Source organism: Acanthochromis polyacanthus, chromosome 18 (genome assembly GCF_021347895.1).
Source record: "Acanthochromis polyacanthus isolate Apoly-LR-REF ecotype Palm Island chromosome 18, KAUST_Apoly_ChrSc, whole genome shotgun sequence".
NCBI lineage: Eukaryota > Metazoa > Chordata > Actinopteri > Pomacentridae > Acanthochromis > Acanthochromis polyacanthus.
This window is the reverse complement of record NC_067130.1, coordinates 35,157,943-35,180,927: the sequence shown is the minus strand read 5'-3', so window position 1 is coordinate 35,180,927 and position 22,985 is coordinate 35,157,943. Positions and strand designations below refer to the sequence as shown.

The following is a 22,985-nucleotide window of genomic DNA, read 5'->3' as shown; positions in this document are numbered from 1 at the left end:
ACTCATACTAAGTGTGACGTCAAAATAAGTATGTAGTGCGTTCACATTAGATAGTATGAATAGATTGAGTACGCAAGAAATACCCGGATGTATACTATATCCGGAACATTTTTAAGTATGTGCGGTGACCACACTAGTCATACTCAGCCGCCCCATAATGCTTTGCGAGCTATCCACCAAAATGCAAGCCTCCGTGGGATCTGTGGCCGGACCGGGGCGATTTTTATTTTATTTTATGTGGTTAAGTAGTCATCCTAATCACCCCACAGATTTGAGAAATAGGCGTTTTCTGACCAACGTTTTAAATTTGTCAGACGCCTCACAGCGTGCTACTGAATGCTAGCAGCTAGTTGCAGCAGCTCGCTTTGCATACAGAACAAGTAGCAGCTACCTCCAGTAGCCTGCAGCTACAACTGAAACGATTCTCATAATCTGGCTAATAACTGCATGAGGAGTGCCGGCTTGAAATTACCACATTAATTATGCGACTGTTTGTTAGCGTAAAATCGACCTGAAGCCGGCATTCAGCCGAGATATTTGATAGCCGTACTTCCGGTTTTTGTCGTCTGAGGTTTGAAATGCATTATGGGAAACGGAGCAGTATACTACAGTGTGAACGGTCGGCATTCTAATTGTAATATTCTGACAAGAATATATTTTATTTTGCCTTATGCATCATTTAATTATAACTGTAGTCACCTAATTGGATAATGGTGTCACATGGTTAAGGACACACTGTATTGTGACGTACTAGCTCCACCTGCCTGTTTTGCTCTATTTATTACAAGCTCTGCTCAGTAAAACGTTCTTCTTCTCCTGCTACACGGGATACCTGCCTCCCTCGTTTATGTACGCACTGTACACACTCAGAAGCACAACATGGTGTCAGAGTAAACGCGGATCTGAAAGAAGATGGATAACTCGGGAGTCTCTTCACCCCACATGGACTGGGATGCGATAAACTTGCCCGAAGCATGGCGAAAGTTTAAACAGCTCGTTGAGCTAATGTTTTCCGGACCTCTAAAGAAGAAAGGGGAAGACGAAAAATGCAGCTTCCTACTACTCTGGGTTGGAGAAAAACGCAGAGACATTTACAACACTTGGACGCTAACCGAAGAAGAGTGTAAGGCAATACAAACATATTATGATTGATATGAAGCCTATGTTATGCCTAGGAGCAACGTTATATTTGCACAGTACAAGTTTAATGAAAAAGTACAGGGACAAAGTGAGCCGTTTGATCAGTTTGTGACTAGTGAAAGACTGCAACTATGCTAACAGTGAGGAAATGATACGAGACCGCATTGTTTTCGGCATACGCTCTCCACGAGTCAGAGAGAAGCTGCTCGATGCTGGGTCGGATTTAACCCTCGACAAGGCGATAGACATTGTCCGTTCCTATGAAATCGCTCAGGAGCAACTCAAAACCATATCAGGCGGCAGCAGTGAACAGTCGGTGCGTGCAGTTAGCCGACAGCCACCAAAGACGGCGCCATGGAAACCGCGCCAGTACAACAAAGGAAATGGCGGCGCAGCAAGTTTCGCCAAAGCAGACGGTGACAAAAAGTTCAAAAGCACATGTGGCTATTGTGGGAATAAAGCACATACTCAAAAGGAGAACTGCCCAGCAAAAGGCAAGCAGTGCAAAGTGTGTCATAAATGGAAGCATTTTGCAAAAGTATGTCGCTCCAAACAGTGGAAAGCAGTACACACAGTAAGTGAAAATGAACCAGACAAGTACACAGACGAGGAAGATCTGTTTATTGACGCAGTCACACAAGATAATGACAATAAAGACAAAGAACAAGTTTTTGCAAATATTCTGGTTGGTCCCAACAAAAGTGCCGTAAGATTTAAGTTAGACACCGGTGCCTCTGCCAATGTAATTCCTACAAGCGTTTTCAGAAAATTAGGAATAGAGCACACTCCGCAACTCCCATCTCGCCCACTTTATGGCTATGGAGGTGAGCCGTTAGCAGTAAAAGGCAAGTTTAACGTGGAATGCCAGTACAAAGACTGTAAACTACCCCTGAAAGTACATGTAGTTGACACAAACGCACCACCAGTGCTGGGACTGAAAGCGTGTCTTGACTTTAAACTCATAAAGCTGATAATGTCTGTTTCAAACACTCCAGGCATGACCATAATGGATGAGTTTTCTGATGTTTTTACAGGAATAGGACTATTTCCTGGGGAATGCACAATTCATATCGACCCTAATGCTGTTCCAGTGATACATCCACCAAGACGTGTACCTCTTGCTCTGCGTGATCGTCTCCGGGATGAGCTGAAAAATATGGAGAAACAGCAGATCATCACTAAGGTCACAGAACCTACAGAATGGGTAAACTCAATGGTTGCAACAGAAAAGCCACGTACAGGCAAGCTCAGAGTCTGTTTAGACCCAAAGGATCTTAACAAAGTGATTAAGCGCCCACACTATCCGCTGCCAACTCTTGAGGACATTACATGCAAACTAGCAGGAGCCTCTTACTTCAGTGTAATGGATGCTAGGTCTGGATATTGGGAAATAAAGCTAACAGAAGAATCGTCAAAGCGAACCACTTTTAACACTGTGTTTGGCAGGTACAGATTTTTGCGCCTACCATTTGGACTCAGATCATCACAGGATGAATTTCAGCGCAAAGTGGATGAGACCTACGAAGGTCTGGAGGGTGTCACAGCCATAGTAGATGATGTTCTCATCTATGGCAAGAGCAAAGAAGAGTAGGGATGGGAATTGATAAGAATTTAGCGATTCCGATTCCATTATCGATACTGCTTATCGATCCGATTCCTTATCGATTCTCATTGGGTGAGGGCATGAAAAAATACAGATGGGTTTGTTTGCTTTGACTCTTTAATATTGTCAACTTTGTGCAGAAGATACAGCAGATATGCTTATAAACTTTGCTATATTAACAATTTTTGTGCAGAAAAATTAGCATGTTTGCCTTATCAGGAAGGATACGAGATCGTTCTGGACTTAGGGTGTCTCCAGCTGTGGAGAACACCCTTTCAGATGGTGTGGAGGAGGCTTGGATGCAGAGATACTTCTCAGCTAAAGCTGACACCATTGGCAAAGTGTCCCTCTTCATCCACCACCAGAGGGTGGCGCTGTCTTTGGTTGGGATGGGAGGAAGGGTTCTGTATAGTTGGACTTCTTGATGAACTCTTTGGGCTATGGAGACAGGGGGCTGCTGCTGCACAGACAAAAGCTCACTGTCCTCTTCTTCAAAAAGTTCTTCTAGGGCTGTCTTCTTTTGCTGCTTTATGGGTGGGGTCTGAAATTGACATAACCATAGGGTTCAGTCTTAGATTAAACATTCTATGCCATCTGTCATCATTCAGCACAATAAGCAAAACTTACATAGTCATCTTCTTCGTCTTCCTCTTCTTCTACCTACCAATATCCTTTTCAAAGGGGAAAAGATAATAGTTCGAGCAGCACTACGTACAGAAATGCTTTCCCACATCCACACAGGCCACATGGGCATGGAAAAGTGCAAACAGCGAGCCCGTGATGTTTTGTTTTGGCCCAGGATGAACAAGCACATTGAGGACTTGGTTGGTAAATGCCCACTGTGTCAGGAGCACAGGTGCTCAAACACCAAAGAGCCCATGATAAGTCACCCCATCCCGAGCAGGCCATGGCAAACAGTTGCCACTGATATCTTCACCTGGAACACTGACAACTATATTGTGACTGTTGACTATTACAGCAGGTTCTTTGAGTTGGACAAGCTTCGCAGCACAACTGCCACTGCAGTAATACACAAGCTCAAAGCAAACTTTGCAAGACACGGCATACCTCAAACTGTGATCTCTGACAATGGCCCCCAATACAAGTGCAAAGAGTTTGAAACATTTGCAAACACGTGGGAGTTCAAACACATAACTTCAAGCTCTCACTATGCACAGAGCAATGGTTTGGCTGAGAAAGCAGTCCAAATCGCAAAGACGCTCATACAAAAGGCCAAAGCTGACCACAAGGACCCTTATCTGAGTCTTCTTGAGTATCGCTATACCCCTGTTGACAACTTCAAAACAGCAGCTCAGCTGCTGATGAGTCGTCGGCTTCGCTCCATCATATCCTGCACGCACCAGCAGCTCAGACCAAAAGTTGTCTGTTGTTGTGATACTTACTCCAAACGAGTGCTTCGCCAAAGTCACCAGAAGAAGTACTACGACAGATCTTCAAAGCCACTCTCCACTCTACGCGAAGGACAGAGTATTCGCTTTCAGGAAAATGGACTTTGGAAGCCTGCAGTAGTTGTCCAATCTGCTAACACTGCCAGGTCTTACCACATTCAAACACCTGAAGGAGCTGTATCTGATCTTGTATCACTCCTTCATTATGGCATACTTGAGCTATTGTATTGAAGTGTGGGGAAATTGTTACAAAACTAATTTGTTACCTTTAGTTACGCTGCAGAAACGAGTCATCAGAATTGCTCATAAAGTGAAGTATAATGATCACACTAATCCACTGTTTCTTAATACCTTTCACTTAAAATTACAAGACTTAGTAAATTTTAAAACAGCTCAAATTATGTATAGAGCATCAAAAAATTCATTGCCCAATAACATCCAAAATTTATGTCAAAACAGAGATGCTCTTCATAAATATAATCTGAGAGGAATTGATAAATTATACCAGCCCAAAGTAAAGACAAGCCTAAAGTCTATGTGTATCTCGGTGAAGGGAGTTATATTATGGAACAGCCTATCTGAAGAAATTAAAGCTTGTAAAAACTTAGTTAGGTTTAAAATCACATTTAAAAGATACATAATGGAAAAGTACCAAGAGGAAACGATCTAATAAGGCAGCCATGAGCAGACTCATGCTCACTGTGTGTGCATGGGCCTGGGTATGGCTCACATTACTTTATTTTGATGTTGTACATATAAATACTTGTTCAAGGGGAGCAGCCAGCAAGTTTTGCTGCCTGCTTCTTTTGGTTGTGTGTTTGTCATGTGCTCTTTGGGGAGAGAGGGGTGTGGGGTCGGAGTATGTGTGGGCCTGTCATTGTCTTGTCTTTGTCTTGTGTTTGTTGATTGTGATTGTAATAATGTTATATTGTGTTGTTTGTTGTTGTGAGTGATGTCGAGTGAGGGGCTGGAGCCTTATAAGCGTAAGCTTCTTCCATCCCCTTTTCAAATCACAGGAATGTAAATTTGTACTTATATCTATATATTATTATTATTATTATTTGTTGTAAAAAGTATGAACTATGTTATTGCACCCCAGTACTGATTTGAAATAAAAAAAAAGAAGAAAGAGAAGCAGATAATGGCAGTAAAGTCAATTATTTTAATAATTTGAAGAGACAATATATGATTACACTATAAATACATATATAAACAAAATACTGACTAATGAACACATTAGTCAGTTTTCTGATATATTGATTATATTGATACTCCATACATGATTTATATATGTAGTATGATTTTCTCTGATATATAACTTTTATCTATTATATATATATATGTGAATGATGTTGATACTCCATCTATGATTTATACACACGTGGACAAAATTGTTGGTACCCCTCAGTTAAAGAAGGAAAAACCCACAATTCTCACTGAAATCACTTGAAACTCACAAAAGTAACAATAAATAAAAATTTATTGAAAATTAAATAATCAAAAACAGCCATCACTTTTGAATTGTTGATTAACATAATTATTTTAAAAAACAAACTAATGAAACAGGCCTGGACAAAAATGATGGTACCTCTATAAAAGATTGAAAACTATTTGACCAGAGTGACATGATTAACTCAGGTGTGTCATTTAATTGACATCACAGGTGTTTCCAAACTCATAATCAGTCAGTCTGCCTATTTAAAGGGAGACAAGTAGTCACCCTGCTGTTTGGTGAAAAGGTGTGTACCACACTGAACATGGACAACAGAAAGCGAAGGAGAGAATTGTCCCAGGACATCCGAAAAAAAATGATAGACAAACATCTTAAAGGTAAAGGCTATAAGACCATCTCTAAACAGCTTGAAGTTCCTGTGACAACAGTGGCTCATATTATTCAGAAGTTCAAGACCCACGGGACAGTAGCCAACCTCCCTGGACGTGGCCGCAAGAGGAAAATTGATGACAAATTGAAGAGACGGATCGTTGGAATTGTATCCAAAGAGCCCAGAGCAACCTCCAAAGAAATTAAAGGTGAACTCCAAGGCCAAGGTACATCAGTGTCAGATCGCACCATTCGTCGTTGTTTGAGCCAAAGTGGACTTCATGGGAGACGACCGAGGAGGACACCACTGCTGAAAAAAACTCATAAAAAAGCCAGACTGGAATTTGCAAAAATGCATGTTGACAAGCCACAAAGCTTCTGGGAGAATGTCCTTTGGACAGATGAGACCAAACTGGAGCTTTTTGGTAAGGCACATCAACTCTATGTTCATAGACTCAAAAACCAAGCATACGAAGAAAAGAACACTGTCCCTACGGTGAAACATGGAGGAGGCTCAGTAATGTTTTGGGGCTGCTTTGCTGCATCTGGCACAGGGTGTCTTGAAAGTGTGCAAGGTACGATGAAATCTGAAGACTATCAAGGCATTCTGGAGAGAAATGTGCTGCCTAGTGTCAGAAAGCTTGGTCTCAGTCGCAGGTCATGGGTCTTCCAACAGGACAACGATCCAAAACACACAGCCAAAAACACCCAAGAATGGCTGAGAGAAAAGCGTTGGACTATTCTAAAGTGGCCTTCTATGAGCCCAGATCTGAATCCCATTGAACATATGTGGAAGGAGCAGAAACATGCCATTTGGAGAAGACACCCATCAAACCTGAGACAACTGGAGCTGTTTGCTCATGAGGAGTGGGCCAAAATACCTGTTGACAGCTGCAGAACGCTCATTGACAAATACAGAAATCGTTTAATTGCAGTGATTGCCTCAAAAGGTTGTGCAACAAAATATTAAGTTATGGGTACCATCATTTTTGTCCAGCCCTATTTCATTAGTTTGTTTTTTTTAAATAATTATGTTAATCAACAATTCAAAAGTGATGGCTGATTTTGATTATTTAATTTTCAATAAATTTTTATTTATTGTTACTTTTGTGAGTTTCAAGTGATTTCAGTGAGAATTGTGGGTTTTTCCTTCTTTAACTGAGGGGTACCAACAATTTTGTCCACGTGTGTATATATTCATTTTCTCTAATATATAACTTCTATTGTTTTATATAGAAATATGTGTTCATTAGTCAGTATTTTGTTTATATATGTGTATATAGTGTCCTGTCTACAGTCGAGCTTAATATCAGAATATTTTATTATTATTATTATCTATTATTCCCGCTATGAATATTAAAATACGCTGAACCATTTGTCGTGTATCATAGCTACATGTATGACGTTTGCAGCAAATAAATAAAAATAAAAATCAGTGAAAATCAGTTTAATATTCAGAGTTAAGATGGATTAAATGCTGTCAAACAGCGCTGAGTGCAGCGGACCAAGATGGCGGCCGTATTTCTCGTCAGCCCCAATAGGCGGTAGCGGTCGATGCGGCGTCTACTCTTTATTATGTCTATGGGGGATAAACCCGGTATCCCCGAACGTCAGTCTGCCCCTACTTATCAGTATTTCCTCTTTATTTACAGTTTGAGAGGAACCTGATTTATTGAGAGCAGCAACAAACTGACAGAATTCATGTGAAATAAATGAACAGAATTCCAGATGTTCCCCAGCAGGATGCTCTGTTCCTCTGGATGGATGAAGAATATAAATGAAACTAGACTGTGTAGAAACCCACAGACCAATCAGTAAACCTTGGAATAAATGTGTTTGTTTCTGAGTTCAGCCTGAAGCTGCTCAGACTTTCAGCTGCTGCCGTCTCATCGGTCCTCTCTCTCCAGGTGGAGTGACCTTCTGACGTCACAGAGCAGCTATGATGTCACAGTTTGATCAGCCAAACAGAGCAGCAGCACACAGTTGTATCCAATCATTGACTTTAATGTTTCATCACAGACAACAACAAGAAGTCACATGAGCACTAACAGGAAACAGCACTGTAGGAATGCACAAGAGTTTCACAATAAAAGCCTTTACATTTTATCCACCCAATCAGATCTGAGATCAAAGAGCCCCGACAGCCAATCAGCAGCTGACTGCTGGGTGTCCTGGTCTGACTTTAAACTGAGCTCTGATTGGCTGACGGGTGGGGAAGCCTCCAACCCATGAGCAGGAGGTTAATGTGTGAGCTATAAATAAACAGTAACACTGACAGGTAGCGGGGCAGAACCCTCTTAGAACCTTCAGCTAACTATGCTAACACTACTAGCATCCTGTCTGCTCAGCTAGCCCCGCCCCTCACTCCCTGACCCCGCCCACACCGCTCCGTGGCCCCACCCCTCAGCCAGCCACGCGGTAGTTGGCGTGGAACTCGGGCTGGATGTCGCAGACGCGTCGTAGCAGCTCTCCCAGCACCGCCTCCCGGTTACCACGGTAACTGGCCTGGATACGCCCCATCCGCTCAGCCGTGTCCCGGTCCACCTCCACCGCGCTGTTACCATGGGAACCGAGGGCCTACAGGTAGAGACAGACACACCTGAGTCCAAACATTCAAAGGAAAAAAATCTAGAACAGAGAATACTAAAAATATTAATGAATATTATAATAATAAAACAAATCTACAAATCATAAAGAAGAAAACTGGTTCTGTTTAGAACATTTATTAGAGATGAAACGATGACACCAAAGATGTTCTTGAAATAAAAATCACATCATGAAGTTCATTGGTGACAGGAGAAAACTCAAATGGCTAAAATAAGACACTAGAACCACTGGAACCAGACTAGAACCACTAGAACCAGACTAGAACCAGACTGGAACCACTAGAATTAGACTAGAACCAGACTAGAACCACTAGAACCAGTAGAACTTGATTAGAACCAGTAGTAGAACCAGTAGAACTTGATTAGAACCAGTAGTAGAACCAGTAGTAGAACCAGGTCTTACTGCTGCCTCCTTGGTCTTGAACTCTTTCTCTCTCTGCAGTCGATATTGTTCGATCTCAGCCTGAGCTTCTTCCTTCGCCTGCTTCAGCCGACGGTTCTTACCTGCAGAGAACCAGAAGGAACCGGTTAGAGCAGAACCAGAAAGAACAAGTTAAATCGGGTTCTGCTGGTTATGACGTCAGCAGGTGAATCAGCCAATCAGAAGCTCCATTTTTGTTGCCAGGTCACACAAGGAATCTGATTGGTGTGTAGAGAGCAGTAGAACAATAAATATACTAATCTAGATCTGTGAATTCTAAATAATAAAATAATAAAAAAAACAAGTGTAAGTATAATAAGTACTGTGTAAAAGCAGGGTAATAAATCTGAATGTTTTAAACTACAGTACTGCACATGAGGTTTGAATACTGACAGCAATCCATAATTCTGACCCTGGATCTGTTCCTTTCAGGTCTGGGAAGTCCTGCTGACTCTGAATCATCACCTGACTCTGAATCACGTGATGTGCATCCCATAATACAACACAAACACGGAACCAAACCCAGCTCATCTGTCTGAAGTCAGACCGAACTCCATTCAGAATTCTGCCACTTTTAGAGTTAGTTGCTGGTTCGGTGTTCCGGGTATCTGGTATCTGGTACCGACCCGGTCCAGGTCCAGGCCCCCTCAGAGGTCGGGCTGTGAGCCGATGAGCAGACCCGCTGCTGTTGCTGCTCCGTGGACCGGACCGGTCGGTTCTGAGTTCAGGAAACACCTAACAGCAGCACGAATCTCGAAAAGCACCGATTTTCAAACCGAGGTCCGCCGCGGCCCGTCCGCCCCACACACCGAGCTGTGGCTCATCTCTACCGGGTTCTGCCGGTTCCCTCCGGGCCTGCGGAACGTCGGTTCTATCTCGGTGTGTGTTGCAGACATGACCCGGGGATCACCGAGGTTCTCCTGGCTGCGAACGGAGCGGCGGGCCGCGGAGCACCACAGGCCGTCGGTCTACTCACGTTTGCGGGCCTCGGCCACCTTCTCGGCAGCTCTCTTCTCGGCCTGCAGCAGCTGCTGGATGCCCTGGGACTGGCTGGCCATGCTGGGTCACACAGTGGCGGACAACGGCACCGAAACAGAGGAGAACCGGAGGAAAGAACCGGAGGAAGGTCGACGGAGGATCAGAGTAGCTCCGCTGCAGTCAGCTGATCACACGTCAAGCTGCGACAGGTCACGTGATCCTGTCACGAGCCCCCGATAGGAGGAGATCAGGATCACATTAAAAAACAGCGATGATATTTACGCACTAAAAGCTTTTATTTTACTTTATATTGGAATCAAACAAACGGTCTGTTTTGTTTTTACAAAAAAATGAAACAATGACGTCATCAGGGCCGGTGTTCAAACGTGAACCATCAAGAATATTTAAAATGAATCATGTGGAGCTACTGAGGTACACAGATATACAGGGACGGCTAACAGGGCTAAGCCCTCCCAGGCCAACGCAAAAAGATGAGAAAACTATTTTTTAAATAACTTACAACAGATTGTTTTAAGTTTAGGTGAAACCAAAGGTAGCAACAGCACCAATCAGTCAAAAGAAAAACATAGAATATATAATCTTTATTCCAGACTCAAAATGGTCCATAAAATTACATACAAATACCAAAGACAGTAACAAAACAGAAAAAGAGGACTACACATGTAAACCATATAAACACTCTCTCCAGTGTCTGCAGAGCACAGAAGTGTAGCGGACACTGCTCTGCCCAGGTTTGACAAAGGCTTGAATAACTTTATTGTCAGAGTCCATGAGTCGCTTAATAAACTTAAAAATAAAATTTCTAATAAGAGCATTCAGTGTTCTGACATTATTTTGCACAAACAACTGGCTCTGGTCCACCGAGGGACCTTCATTAGAAGCCTAAAGGCATCATTGTATGCCACATGCAGCTTTTTAAATGTGGATTTTGTGTAGCCACACCACAAGTGGGCAGTATAAAGTGGTGTGCAAAAGGCTTTAAACAAAGCAACTTTAACATTACGTGTACACGATCCAAATTTTCTAAGGAGTATATTAGCTTGTGCATACAATTTACAATACTGCCTTTGAATATCATCATCATCAGACAGGTCATTCCTGATGATATGACCAAGGTATTTTACCTTTTCCACCACACAAAGCTCCTCTCCCACCAGATAGAACGCAGGAAAAACTGCTTTACTCTGCTCTTGAGCCCTCACAACCATCACCACACTCTTTTTAGAATTAAACTTAATGTCATACTGCTCTCCATACTCTGAGCAGACTTTGACCAGTTGCTGCAGGCCAGCAGAACAGGGGGACATGATGACCAAGTCATCTGCATAGAGTAGGTGGTTCAAAAGTCTCTCCCCCACCATGCAACCAGTTTTACAGTTATTTAAAGCTCACAGAGAGATCATCCATGTAGAGGTTAAAAAGCATAGGGGACCAGATCCCCCCCTGCCTCACTCCATTGGTCACATGAAAAGGCTCTGAAATTGAGCTTCCCTCTGACCTGCACTGTTTGGTGCGTGCACCAAAAATGTAAGACCCGAATTAAAAGATCAGGAATTTTACGTTGTTGGAGCTTTTCAAACAGCTTGCAGTGGTTGATACGGTCAAAGGCCTTAGAAGCGTCTAAGAAGCACAGGTGCATGGTGGAGTTCTGCCTTCTACACTTACAGCCTCTTTCAGGGCATAAATGCATGTCTGTTCCATGGTGTGTCTTAAAACCAAACTCCTCATCTGAAATGACAAAGTACCTCTGTAATCGAATCAGCAGAACACTTTCAATAACCTTTGAAATGACACTGGCCAGGGCAATAGGCCTGTAGTTGTCCACATTTATATATGAACGCTCTTGGGGTGGAGTCTGCAGCGTCGTCACTTGGCGGCCATCTTTGGACAGGGGACTGCTCTGTAGTCAATGGTAAGGTGGATGATTTCCTCACTTTAACACTCAGAACTCGCTCAATTCTTGATTGATTTACAAACGGTTTAGTTTATTACAAGCCTTATTAACGTGGCTATGATTCAGCCTAAATGTTGAAATCGCAGCTTTTCGTTTTGAAGAATGCAGCATAGTTGTGTCTTTTCTGCCTGAGGACACAATCTGATTTTCAATTATTAGGTTTTCCTGAGACCAACGTTTTTGAGAACCGAATCTTTAGCTGAAATTACATTCTTTGTGGTTGTGTTTGTATTTATTTGCTTGTTAAGAGACTTTGATTGAGACCTTAGACTTATAACAAAGTTGATTTAGAAATGTTAAGTTGGCGGCAGAGTCACAATTACTCTGTTGTTTCAACATAAGTTAAGTTTGTTAAAAACCTCTTAACATTTGGATTCTTTATGCTGGCTTTGTGTTTACTGAAATAAAATGAGCGTAGCCTCCAAACCAGAGCCCAAGTAAGATCTGACAGTATTAGGACTAAAACCAGGTCACTCGTTATGTACAATACAAGCTCTGTTACGCAGGAACAGCATGGCTTTGACATATAAAATTGCAAGAATGCTTTTGACTCTGGCTTTTTAGGAATGTGTCTACCACCTACTTTCATCTTTTATTCAGATGTTTTTGTTATTGTCTTACAAAGTATATGAACGTACATGTAAAAGTGAGCCCAGAAATATTATGTACTGTACTTTTGTCCTTACCCTTAAAGGAAATAAAGGTGGAACATGTTGACAATAATTAATATATCGGAGTATTTTTTATCCCATTTTTAAGGTTTCCTAGAAACAGAGAGCGCAGGAGGCAGTGGGAGCGATGTTGGACTGTAAACGACTGCTCTGTAAGAAGATTTGGACAGGACAGGACAGACTGTCAGACTTTAAGCTGCTGCACTGCCAACAATCTTCAACTTCCCTGCTCATCTTCAAAGGGTATCATTGGTCGCAAGAATTCAAGGTGTTAAAGATGAATAAATCAATATTTAGATATGTGATTTAATGTCACTTTTCCTAAAGTTTAGGAATAAATCATGTGTTGTATACTTGAGATGATGTAACTGTTTATTTTAGCCGGTAACAGGAAGAGCAGAGGAAAGCCTGAGCATGGATCCCCTGATGATGATGTGAGGATCTGCAGGTGGAACGTCACCAACACATAAAAGCATCACATGGCTGCTCATTGAACTGTTCATCTCAGTGGTACCCAGGAAGGCTTATGATGGTGTTATAGAAGAGTCCAGCAGTTTTACAATAGAGGCAAGGTAGGCAACTGCAGGGGCCCCTCCAACTGCAGGGGCCCCTCCAACTGCAGGGGCCCCTCCAACTGCAGGGTCCCTCCAACTGCAGGGGCCCCTCCAACTGCAGGGGCCCCTCCAACTACCTGGGGCCCCTCCAACTGCAGGGCCCCTCCAACTGCAGGGGCCCCTCCAACTGCAGGGCCCCTCCAACTGCCTGGGGCCCCTCCAACTGCCTGGGGCCCCTCCAACTGCAGGGCCCCTCCAACTGCCTGGGGCCCCTCCAACTGCAGGGCCCCTCCAACTGCAGGGCCCCTCCAACTGCCTGGGGCCCCTCCAACTGCAGGGGCCCCTCCAACTGCCTGGGGCCCCTCCAACAGCAGGGCCCCTCCAACTGCAGGGGCCCCTCCAACTGCAGGGCCCCTCCAACTGCCTGGGGCCCCTCCAACTGCAGGGGCCCCTCCAACTGCCTGGGGCCCCTCCAACTGCAGGGCCCCTCCAACTGCAGGGGCCCCTCCAACTGCAGGGGCCCCTCCAACTGCAGGGCCCCTCCAACTGCGGGGCCCCTCCAACTGCAGGGGCCCCTCCAACTGCCTGGGGCCCCTCCAACTGCAGGGGCCCCTCCAACTGCCTGGGGCCCCTCCAACAGCAGGGCCCCTCCAACTGCAGGGGCCCCTCCAACTGCAGGGCCCCTCCAACTGCGGGGCCCCTCCAACTGCAGGGGCCCCTCCAACTGCCTGGGGCCCCCAGACCAGCAGCCCACTCTCCATTCAGCTGGGAATCGGGGCCCTGTGGACAGTGATCCCCAGCCACAGCATTTTTAAATAGTAAATTTGTATGTTTAAATGGGAAACAAAGACAACAAACTAAAATACAAAGGAATAAAGTATCCGTGTACACCCCTCCCATTTCTTTTAATAATGGACTATTCCATCCAGGATCAGGAGAGCTTCAAAAGTGAAAGACGGACGAGGACATGAAAAAGAAAAAGAGTAAATAAAGTAAAAATTAAAAAACAAAATAACAGGAGTCTGTCTGCATGAATGTCCAATGGTTAGCGGTTGTCCATGAGTTTGATATCTTCAATCATGTTAAACAGTTTTACAGCAGTCCGCCCTTTCATATTCTTCAGTGATGAGAAGAATAGAGACGTCTCTTTATGAAACACACCAAAAATGGGTCTACATTTCAGAAATCTACATTTGTGTAAGAAAAATGTCCCTAATATTACAATGACATTCCCTAACATGTGAGGCAAAAAGTTATTAATTACAAATCCATACAAAATATTTTGACATTCAAAAGCAGGAGTTGGTACATAGTTAGATAAGCAGTGATGTACGTCATCCCTAAAGGCTTCAGAATACACACATTCATAGAATAAGTGATCTGTAGTTTCAGTGTGTTCATTACAAAAGGAGCAGTTTTTATTTTCACAACCAAATCGTTTGCTTAAAAAATCAGCTGAGGGATAAATTCTATTCATAATTTTGAAATGATTTTCTTTCATTTTGGGGGCAACAGGAAATTTGAAGAATTTAGATCTTAAAATTTGAGCGTCTTTTTTGGAGAAAAAAATTAGAATTGAGTTTCTCGATGATGGATTTGGGAAAATGACTTTATTGAATATATTTCTAAGAACAAAGTCGGTAAGTTTGGAATCATTCAGCCTCATTCAGCATGAGCGATGGGAGATTTGCCTGAATTTTGTTTTTATGTAAGTCTGATGCCATTAAGACTGCCTGAGGTATTGCTTTAATTACGTGGTTGTATTGGCGTTTGTCATTTTTATTAAATTTGGTACTGAGATTTTAAAAAGTTAGCATTTTTCCAGAGCAGTCCAGTAAATGCATCACAGACCAGATTCCTTCAGCCTGCACAGTGTTGCTGTCATAGACATACACAGAAAGGCTCGATGGCTGATGGGACTTTCACCGGCGTCGTCAGCGGTCGGCCATCTTACCGAGGGGGAATGTTCCGGAGCGCTCTATAGTAGTGGATGGAAGGTGAGCGACCTACACAAACAAAAACACACTTAACCTGCTGAATTCTTGACAGATGTACAAACGGTTTGGTTTATTAAAAACCTTAATAACGTGGCTATGATTCAGGCTGTGCAGACCTGTTGAAATTGCAGTTTTTCTTTTTGAAAATCGCTGCATAGTTGTGTGTTTGTTACAGCCATTTGCAAGGCTGCAATCTGGGAGTTTCAATTATTATATAGGTTTCTGTGAGACCAACAATAATTTTGTGACAACAACATATTTTGTCTAAATGACACTTTGTGTGGATGCAGTTGGGCATTAGCTAGCAAAGAAACAAGAGGTTGTGAATGAGACATGTGAGCCACTTGGACTATTACAAAGTAACCTGGACTTAATTCCATACAGGTGGGAAAGACATAATTACTCCTTCGTTTTATCATGATGTCCAAGCTGTTTCATTAGTGAAATATATCCTAGATTTAGATTCATTGTGATGCAGTAACTGGCTGGCTTTGTGTTTGCAAAAAAAAAGGTAAGAAGGGTGTAAAATGCTGTCATTAATTCATGTATCTTGGTATCTTCTCGTTTTTAAGGTTTCCCCAAAAGGCAGAGAAGAGGAGGAACTTGCTCTAAGGTTTTGACTGTTTATTTGGAGTGAATGCTGCATGGTTTAGTGTTACTGTTGGTTTGGAGTGAATGTTGAATTGTTTTTTAATTGTGCGCACCTGTTAATAAAAGAAACCTTGATGTCATGTTACTGAATGTGTTTATTTAAAATGTATAATAAAATATATGTAGGGGAGAACAGGTAAGATGAACCAACCATCCCCTTGATCTTTAAAACTATACACAGGAGTTGTCACGAGACCCTAAAATAAGAACACAAACATCATTTCCAGCTGGCTGTGGAACTCTTTGACTTTTGTGGTATAATTATTTTTATGCTAAAGCAAATGGACCCAGGTCTAAACTTATACATTATTCATGTTAGTGATATTCAGTGTATAGAACTATGTGAATCATTTAGCAAAAGATCATTCTGAATCATTAAATTAGTCAGGTTTTATCAAAACGATGGCCGTGGGGCAAGAAGAACCAAAAGCCTGAACCAATATGAATCACAATTCATTTAATGTACATTATTTGTTCAGTTTAAAATATCATGTGGGTCAACTTACCCCTTTATATTTGATATATGGATTAATTAGAAATATAAAATATCAAACTATTAAATGTTAACATAAACACTGAGGATTTAATTTCACTGTGTGTGTGCAGCTATGGCAGCTAATGCTCTACTAGCTACTTGTTTAATTTAATATGAAAGTCCATGGTTATAATTATCCGTAAATATGCAATAACATAACGACAAATCAAACCATTGAAAATGGAGCAAGCTCTGGTGAATTAAACAGTACATGCTCCACAGGCATTAATGTTATCAGTGAGCCAGCAGCCCCAAGGAAAGATGGCCGCCACGTAGTGACGTCAGCCCTCATTGGCTCACAGCGTCTGGAAGCTATCTAGCCTTTCTATGGATATCTATGGTTGCTGTTACCATGATGCGAACTCTGTCTGCTACCTGCTGCTGGCCATCACATGATTGTGATCCTCCTACAAATTGACTGTGATTCATCAGCTGGAAATCATACAAGGAACAAACGGTTAAACTGTGGGGTGTTTCTGAGTCCCATCAATTCCTGCCGACCGCCACATATTTTAGCCACGCCACGTAGCAAACCCCAGCCAGACAGTTAAGTTCAGCCATCAGCCTTATTTGAACACAGATTCACCTTTCTGTCCTTCCCTCATTTCTTCACCGTAACACCTTGTAACCGCTCGGTGTTTATAAGTTTAAACACATCCTTTACTAGACAGCGACAGCGGAATCGTTTTCTGTCATCTTTATGTGAATTTTCGGACTTTTCCACAGCGTCTTCGTCATGTCAAGAAACTGCTTCTTAGACAACACTTCCTGTGCCGCTGGGATGGTAACAAAATAAAAGCCTGCAACATTAAAATACGTCTTCAAAATAAAAGCATTGAGGGAACGGTTATTTTAACACTAGCTTGCCAAAAATGATGAACTGATCAACTCACCTTCATAAGTGTAATTTACACACAGTTTCGTATCCATACATAACATGCACATGCATAACACATGCCTGTGCTCAGCACAAGGTCATTTTTTATTACAGATTTCATCTGTTCTAAATAATACATTAACTCAGCAGCCTTGGTGGAGTACTGCGCTCTGAGTGTTTTTCTAGTTTCAATTTGCAGACCATGAAGAGAAGTCAAGACATCTCTTCTTACTTCAAGAAGAAAATTAGCACAGGAGGAGAGAGAGCCAACGGTCGAGCAGCAGAGAGATAGTGATGAGGAGGAAGGAAGGGAGCAAATGAACTCAAAATGTTAACTGTACTGTTATTAGTCTGTGCACATTAGATCATTAGTAACATTAAATATAACACAAGACAAGTTTATCAATAGGCGCTTCCTCAAGTCTTTCTGATAGTTTTCTGCTAGTCTACATACTACAGTATTATTTTAAAAAAAAGAGTAACAATAGTACTAGTAAAACAAAATTCCTGAAATTATAACTTTTCAGTTTTGATGTGCCACCCCAAGATTTTAAGTGGCCCCACCTGGCCACCCCTATGAACAGTTTCTGCAGGCGCCACTGAAAGCAGCAGGGAGACAGTAGCAGTAAGGATAGAGACACTCCCCCCACTCCTTCATTCACACACCCTTGATTGATATTATTATTGTATTATTACAATATTGTGTTATTATTATTTTATTATTATTATTTATTGTTCAGTTACAGTTACAGTTATAGATAAAATGGGACTTATTGACTCACTCACACAAATACTCTGCCACGCTGCTTAACTATTTAAAAAAATAAATATTTCGCATTTTGGCATACAACGGGATGGAATCTGAATCGTATTTCTCACATTTTAAAAGGTCCTTGTTAAAAGTAAGGATTTGAAAGGCCCCCCTAGCTAAATTCGCCTTGGGCCCCCAAATTGCTAAATCCGCCCCTGGAGCCCAGCATTCTGTGTAAAAGGACTGAGAAGCACTGCTCATGTCACCTGCTCTGTTTCACTCATACACTGATGAATAAGCATTTAAATGTAGACCAAGGGCTGGGGAACCTTTACAACAAGAGACACAAAACATATTTTGGACTTATAGACCAGCCTATTAAAATCCATTTATTAAAGCACACCGATTTTTGTTCTCTTTTGTAGATTTTGAGAATGTAAAATAGTTTTTGGACTCAGCATTGACGGATGAACATGAATTGTTAAAATGTTAGTTATTAATTTCATTATTATTATTATTATTATGTTCATATATTTCTCCATAGCGACACACAGTCACTGGAGACAGAAGAGGAAGGCCCCTGATCACCCGTATGTGTTGCCTTCCTGCCCCACGGCTCTAAAGGCCAAGCTCAATGCTGCCTTAAAACTGTGGAGGACTGCAGCGTGAGCAGAGCAGAGGGCCAAGAAGAACATGACTGCTCTTCATAAAAATCTTCTCAGTGAAGAACAGAAAGACAAACTGAAGAAATGAGGTAAAAGTGGACTTGGTAACTAAAACACAAAGAGCCGTAAAGTCCGAGAAGATAAAATAATGCAAGTTAAGGAACAAAACATAAAAACTCAAAACAGTTGTGACTAAAAGAAATAATAAAATATGACAATATAAAATGTAGGCTATTTAAATCTGGAAAATCTATTTATAAAAGTGCAGGGTGAATAAAGATGACAATATAAGTATAAACCATAAATTAAGAATAGTACGACACTAAATAAGCTTTGACTAAAACACAGCTAGCAGACAATTTTCAAGCCCCAGATTTAGAAATAAATAAATTCCAAAGCTTAACATGATGCTGTGCAGCTAGTTAGAGATGTTGGTCATCAACCTTTAATCTTGTTTTTTTAAGAAGGTGAGATTAACTTAAAAACTGCTGTAACTTCAGTTGGTTATGGGACACTGTAAAAATCCTGGAAAATGATTTATTGAAAAGAGTGGGAACCCTGTTATTAGTTTTCTTTATTCATGATTTATTTTTTGTTCAAATGTCATTATTTGTTCTTTTCATTTTAGCATTACTTTTTCTAATTTATTCATCATCATTTATTTCTTTTGTCTGTTTGAATACTGTAAATATTAAAGATTGACAGTATCATATCTGTGTATGTATAGCTATGTCTTTATTACCTATCTACTTATTTTTATATGAATTCAATGGTTTTAATTATTCTTAAGTAAGCAGTGAAACAAGTACAGCTCTGACGTTTATAACAAACCAATGCAGTACAGTGCAACACTAAACAGTGTGGAGACAGTCCACCAGGGGGCGACAAACATTCAGAACATGAAACGACACAGATCTATTAAAAAGAGCACAGATCAGGAGTGTTAACAACTTCATATCAGTGGAATGTCTACTAGTTTAATATATTGTTGGACTTCATTATCAAAGAAAGAAAGAAGTGGTTTCTGATTAGTGTATGCTCTTTTGTGGATATACCATTTGGCTAAATATAGAAAAAGATTAATGGTGTAAAATAAATGGTTGTATATATATATATAGCGCTTTACATGACACATCATATTCACCCATAGATGGTGGGAGCTGCCATGCAAGGCGCTAACCACGACCCACCAGGAGCAATTAGGGGTTAGGTGTCTTACTCAGGGACACCTCGACATGAACACAACGGGCCGAGGATCAAACCAGAAACCTTCCAGTTACAAGACGGCCACTCTACCCACTGAGCCATGCCGCCCCCATAGCTTTTTTGGTAGATGGATAGTCAGTGAAGACAAACAATATATGTTCAAAGCGTAAGCAGAGATGTGGTTCAGTGCAAGCAGAAATCAAGCTGCGAATTTATGGGGCGGCTGTGGATCAGGTGGTAGAGCGGGTCGTCCAGTGATTGAAGGGTTGGTGGTTCAATTCCCGCTCTCGCCTAGTCATGTGCTGTTGTGTCCTTGGGCAAGACACTTTACCCACCTTGCCTCCAGTGCTCTTCACTGGTGTGTGAATGTTGGTGGTGGTCAGAGGGGCCATAGGTGTGGATTGGCAGCCACACTTCCATCTGCCCCAGACTGAGAATGTGTGAGTGAATGGAAGCAATTGTTGTGTAAGTGCTTTGAGTACTCTGATGAGTAGTAAAGTGCTATATAAGAGCAAGTCCATTCAAATATCTTCCTATAATTTGGTGGAGAAGGGGAAAGACCAGAATAAATGAAATACGTCTTCAGGGTGTCCTTCACAGGAAGAGAAATTGTCTCTTTTGAATCATTGTAAAAAGACTTTTGATGGGTAAAATCTGTGAATTCTTTTATCTTTTGCTTTATTATTTATCATATATCTAGCTGGCAGGGTCCACGTCTTTTTCCAGTTAAGGTTATTAATAAAGGTGATCAGTAAGCTCTCACATGTGGCACTGATACCACACCTTTGTGGAATAATTACTGCTGCTGGTTGAGGAGTTTGGTTGGATCAGTGGGTAATAATGTTGGATTCTGTCCTGCTGTACTTTAAATAACATAATTACTCCTTTAGGGGTTGCATTTATAACAATATTGAAGTCATCAGTAGGTCCTCCTTTAAACTTGTGACATTACATGATGTCTCTGTCCTGCTTAGAAAAACTAAGCCCTCCTCCTGTCTTTCTGACATTATCCCAACTGTTCTGTTTAAAAAGGTTTTTAAGCATATTGGCCCCTGTGTTGTTAAATTGTTTAACATTTCTCTTTCCACTGGTGTGGTTCCCGGCTTTTTTAAACATGCTGTTGTTGAGCCTATACTTAAGAAGCCCAATTTGGACCCATCACATCCTAAGAACTATAGGCCTATCTCTAAACTTCCATTCTTGGGAAAAATTTTAGAAAAAGCTGTAGCAGAGCAACTGACAGATTTTCTGCTAGATCATGACATCTTTGATAAATTTCAGTCTGGTTTCCGTAAAAAGCATTCTACTGAAACAGCATTGCTGAAGGTCTCAAGTGACATTATGATGTCAGCCCACTAGAGATTGTACAGTCCTGGCCTTATTGGATCTGTCATCTGCTTTCGACACTGTAGATCATTCTATTCTGATCAACAGACTCCGTGATAGGGTTGGGTTGTCTGGTTTAGTTTTAAAGTGGTTCTCCTCATATCTGTCAAACAGAACTTTTAGTGTTTGTGTGACCCAGATTATGTCTGACACGGCATTATCGTGGGGTACCGCAGGGCTCAGTGCTAGGACCTATTCTGTTCCTCCTGTATATTCTTCCTCTGGGTGACATAATCGGGCAGTTCAGAGATATCTCCTACCATCTGCATGTGGATAACATCCAGCTTTAGTGTTCTTTTAAACCTACTGAGCTTTATAAACCGTCCTCATTAACCGACTGCTTGATCAGCATCAAGCAGTGGTTGACAGACAACTACTTGCAGCTAAATTCTGCTAAAACAGAAATTTTAATAGTTGCAGCTAAAGGAACAGCTCCAGAAATAAAGAGGCACATTGGCGACTTAGGCTCACTTGTTAAACCTAGTCTTAGGAATTTAGGAGTCACGTTTGACTCAGCAATGTCTCTGGATCTACATTCAATGCAGCTAACTAGGAATTGCTTCTTTCATCTCAGGAACATTGCCAGACTGAGAGCTCCAGTGTCCAAAACTGAACTAGAAATGATTCTACATGCTTTTATTTCCTCTACATTGGATTTTTGCAACAGCCTTTTTACCTGTTTAAATAAAAAGGAGTTTGGGAGTCTTCAGTCTGTACAAAATGCTGCTGCCCGGCTTTTAACTCGCTCTCACAAAAGAGCTCACATCTCTGCTGTCTTGGCATCTCTCCACTGGTTACCTGTTCATTTTAGAATTCATTTTAAAATTGTAGTCCTTACTTTTAGAGCTCTGCATAATCAAGCTCCCTCTTACATCTCTGACCTTATTGTTCCTCGTGCACCGGCTCGTGCACTGAGGTCCTCAGGTCAGAGATTGTTGTCTTTATCGGACCAGAGGTGACCGATGCTTTCAGGCAGTAGCTCCCAGACTGAGGAACGCGCTGCCTGTCTCCTTGAGCTGCACAGACTCAGCTGATTCTTTTAAAAAGCAGCTGAAAACTTTTTTATACAAGCAGGCTTTTAGTTGAGAGAGGACTTTTATGTGCATGATATTATGTGATTTTATGAGAAATATGGTTTTACATCACGGAGGCTTATTTTACTGTATTTTCATGTCTTATTTTTCTTTTTCTTTTAATGTAAAGCACTTTGTGATTTTTATATCCGTGAAAAGTGCTATATAAATAAACTTTACTTACTTACTTACATTATGATACTGTATTTTAAAATAAATCCTATTATGTCATTCGTGACCCATCTGGGTTAAACAGCTGATGTATGAAGAGCCAAAAAGGGTAAAATCAGGATTTGTTTGTGTATATGATGTCTGTATTGTTCCATATGTAGCATCTATGTGAGGAAAATGATGTTTGTAGATTGATGACCAGGACAGAAGCATCTGTTTGTTAAAGTTAGACAGTTTAGAGGGGATTTTTCAACACTAATTACAAAATAAAAGGAAATTTAGGCCTCCTAATTTAGAGAAAATAAAATTTGGTATGAAGTTCCAGATTGACAGTGGGTTTTTAATGAATTGTTTCAGCCAATTTATTTTGAAAGTATTGTTTAAAGTGTAAAAGTCTAAAAAGTTAAGGCCACCCTCATCATATGAGTTCATTATTACTGATTTTTTAATAAAGTGGTTTTTGTTCCTCCATATAAAGTGATATATCATCTGGT

General features: G+C 41.4%; 1 protein-coding gene across 1 annotated transcript; it reads right to left on the bottom strand.

Moving 5' to 3' along the window:
• Positions 1–7,957: 7,957 nt before the first annotated feature.
• Positions 7,958–10,178, bottom strand: atp6v1g1 (ATPase H+ transporting V1 subunit G1). Its single transcript, XM_022186951.2, has 3 exons — positions 9,978–10,178; positions 8,984–9,084; positions 7,958–8,551 (listed from the first exon to the last, which is right to left on the bottom strand). Exons 1-3 carry the CDS (start codon positions 10,057–10,059, stop codon positions 8,378–8,380), a joined length of 357 nt encoding a protein of 118 aa, XP_022042643.1. The 5' UTR covers positions 10,060–10,178; the 3' UTR covers positions 7,958–8,377.
• Positions 10,179–22,985: the final 12,807 nt, after the last annotated feature.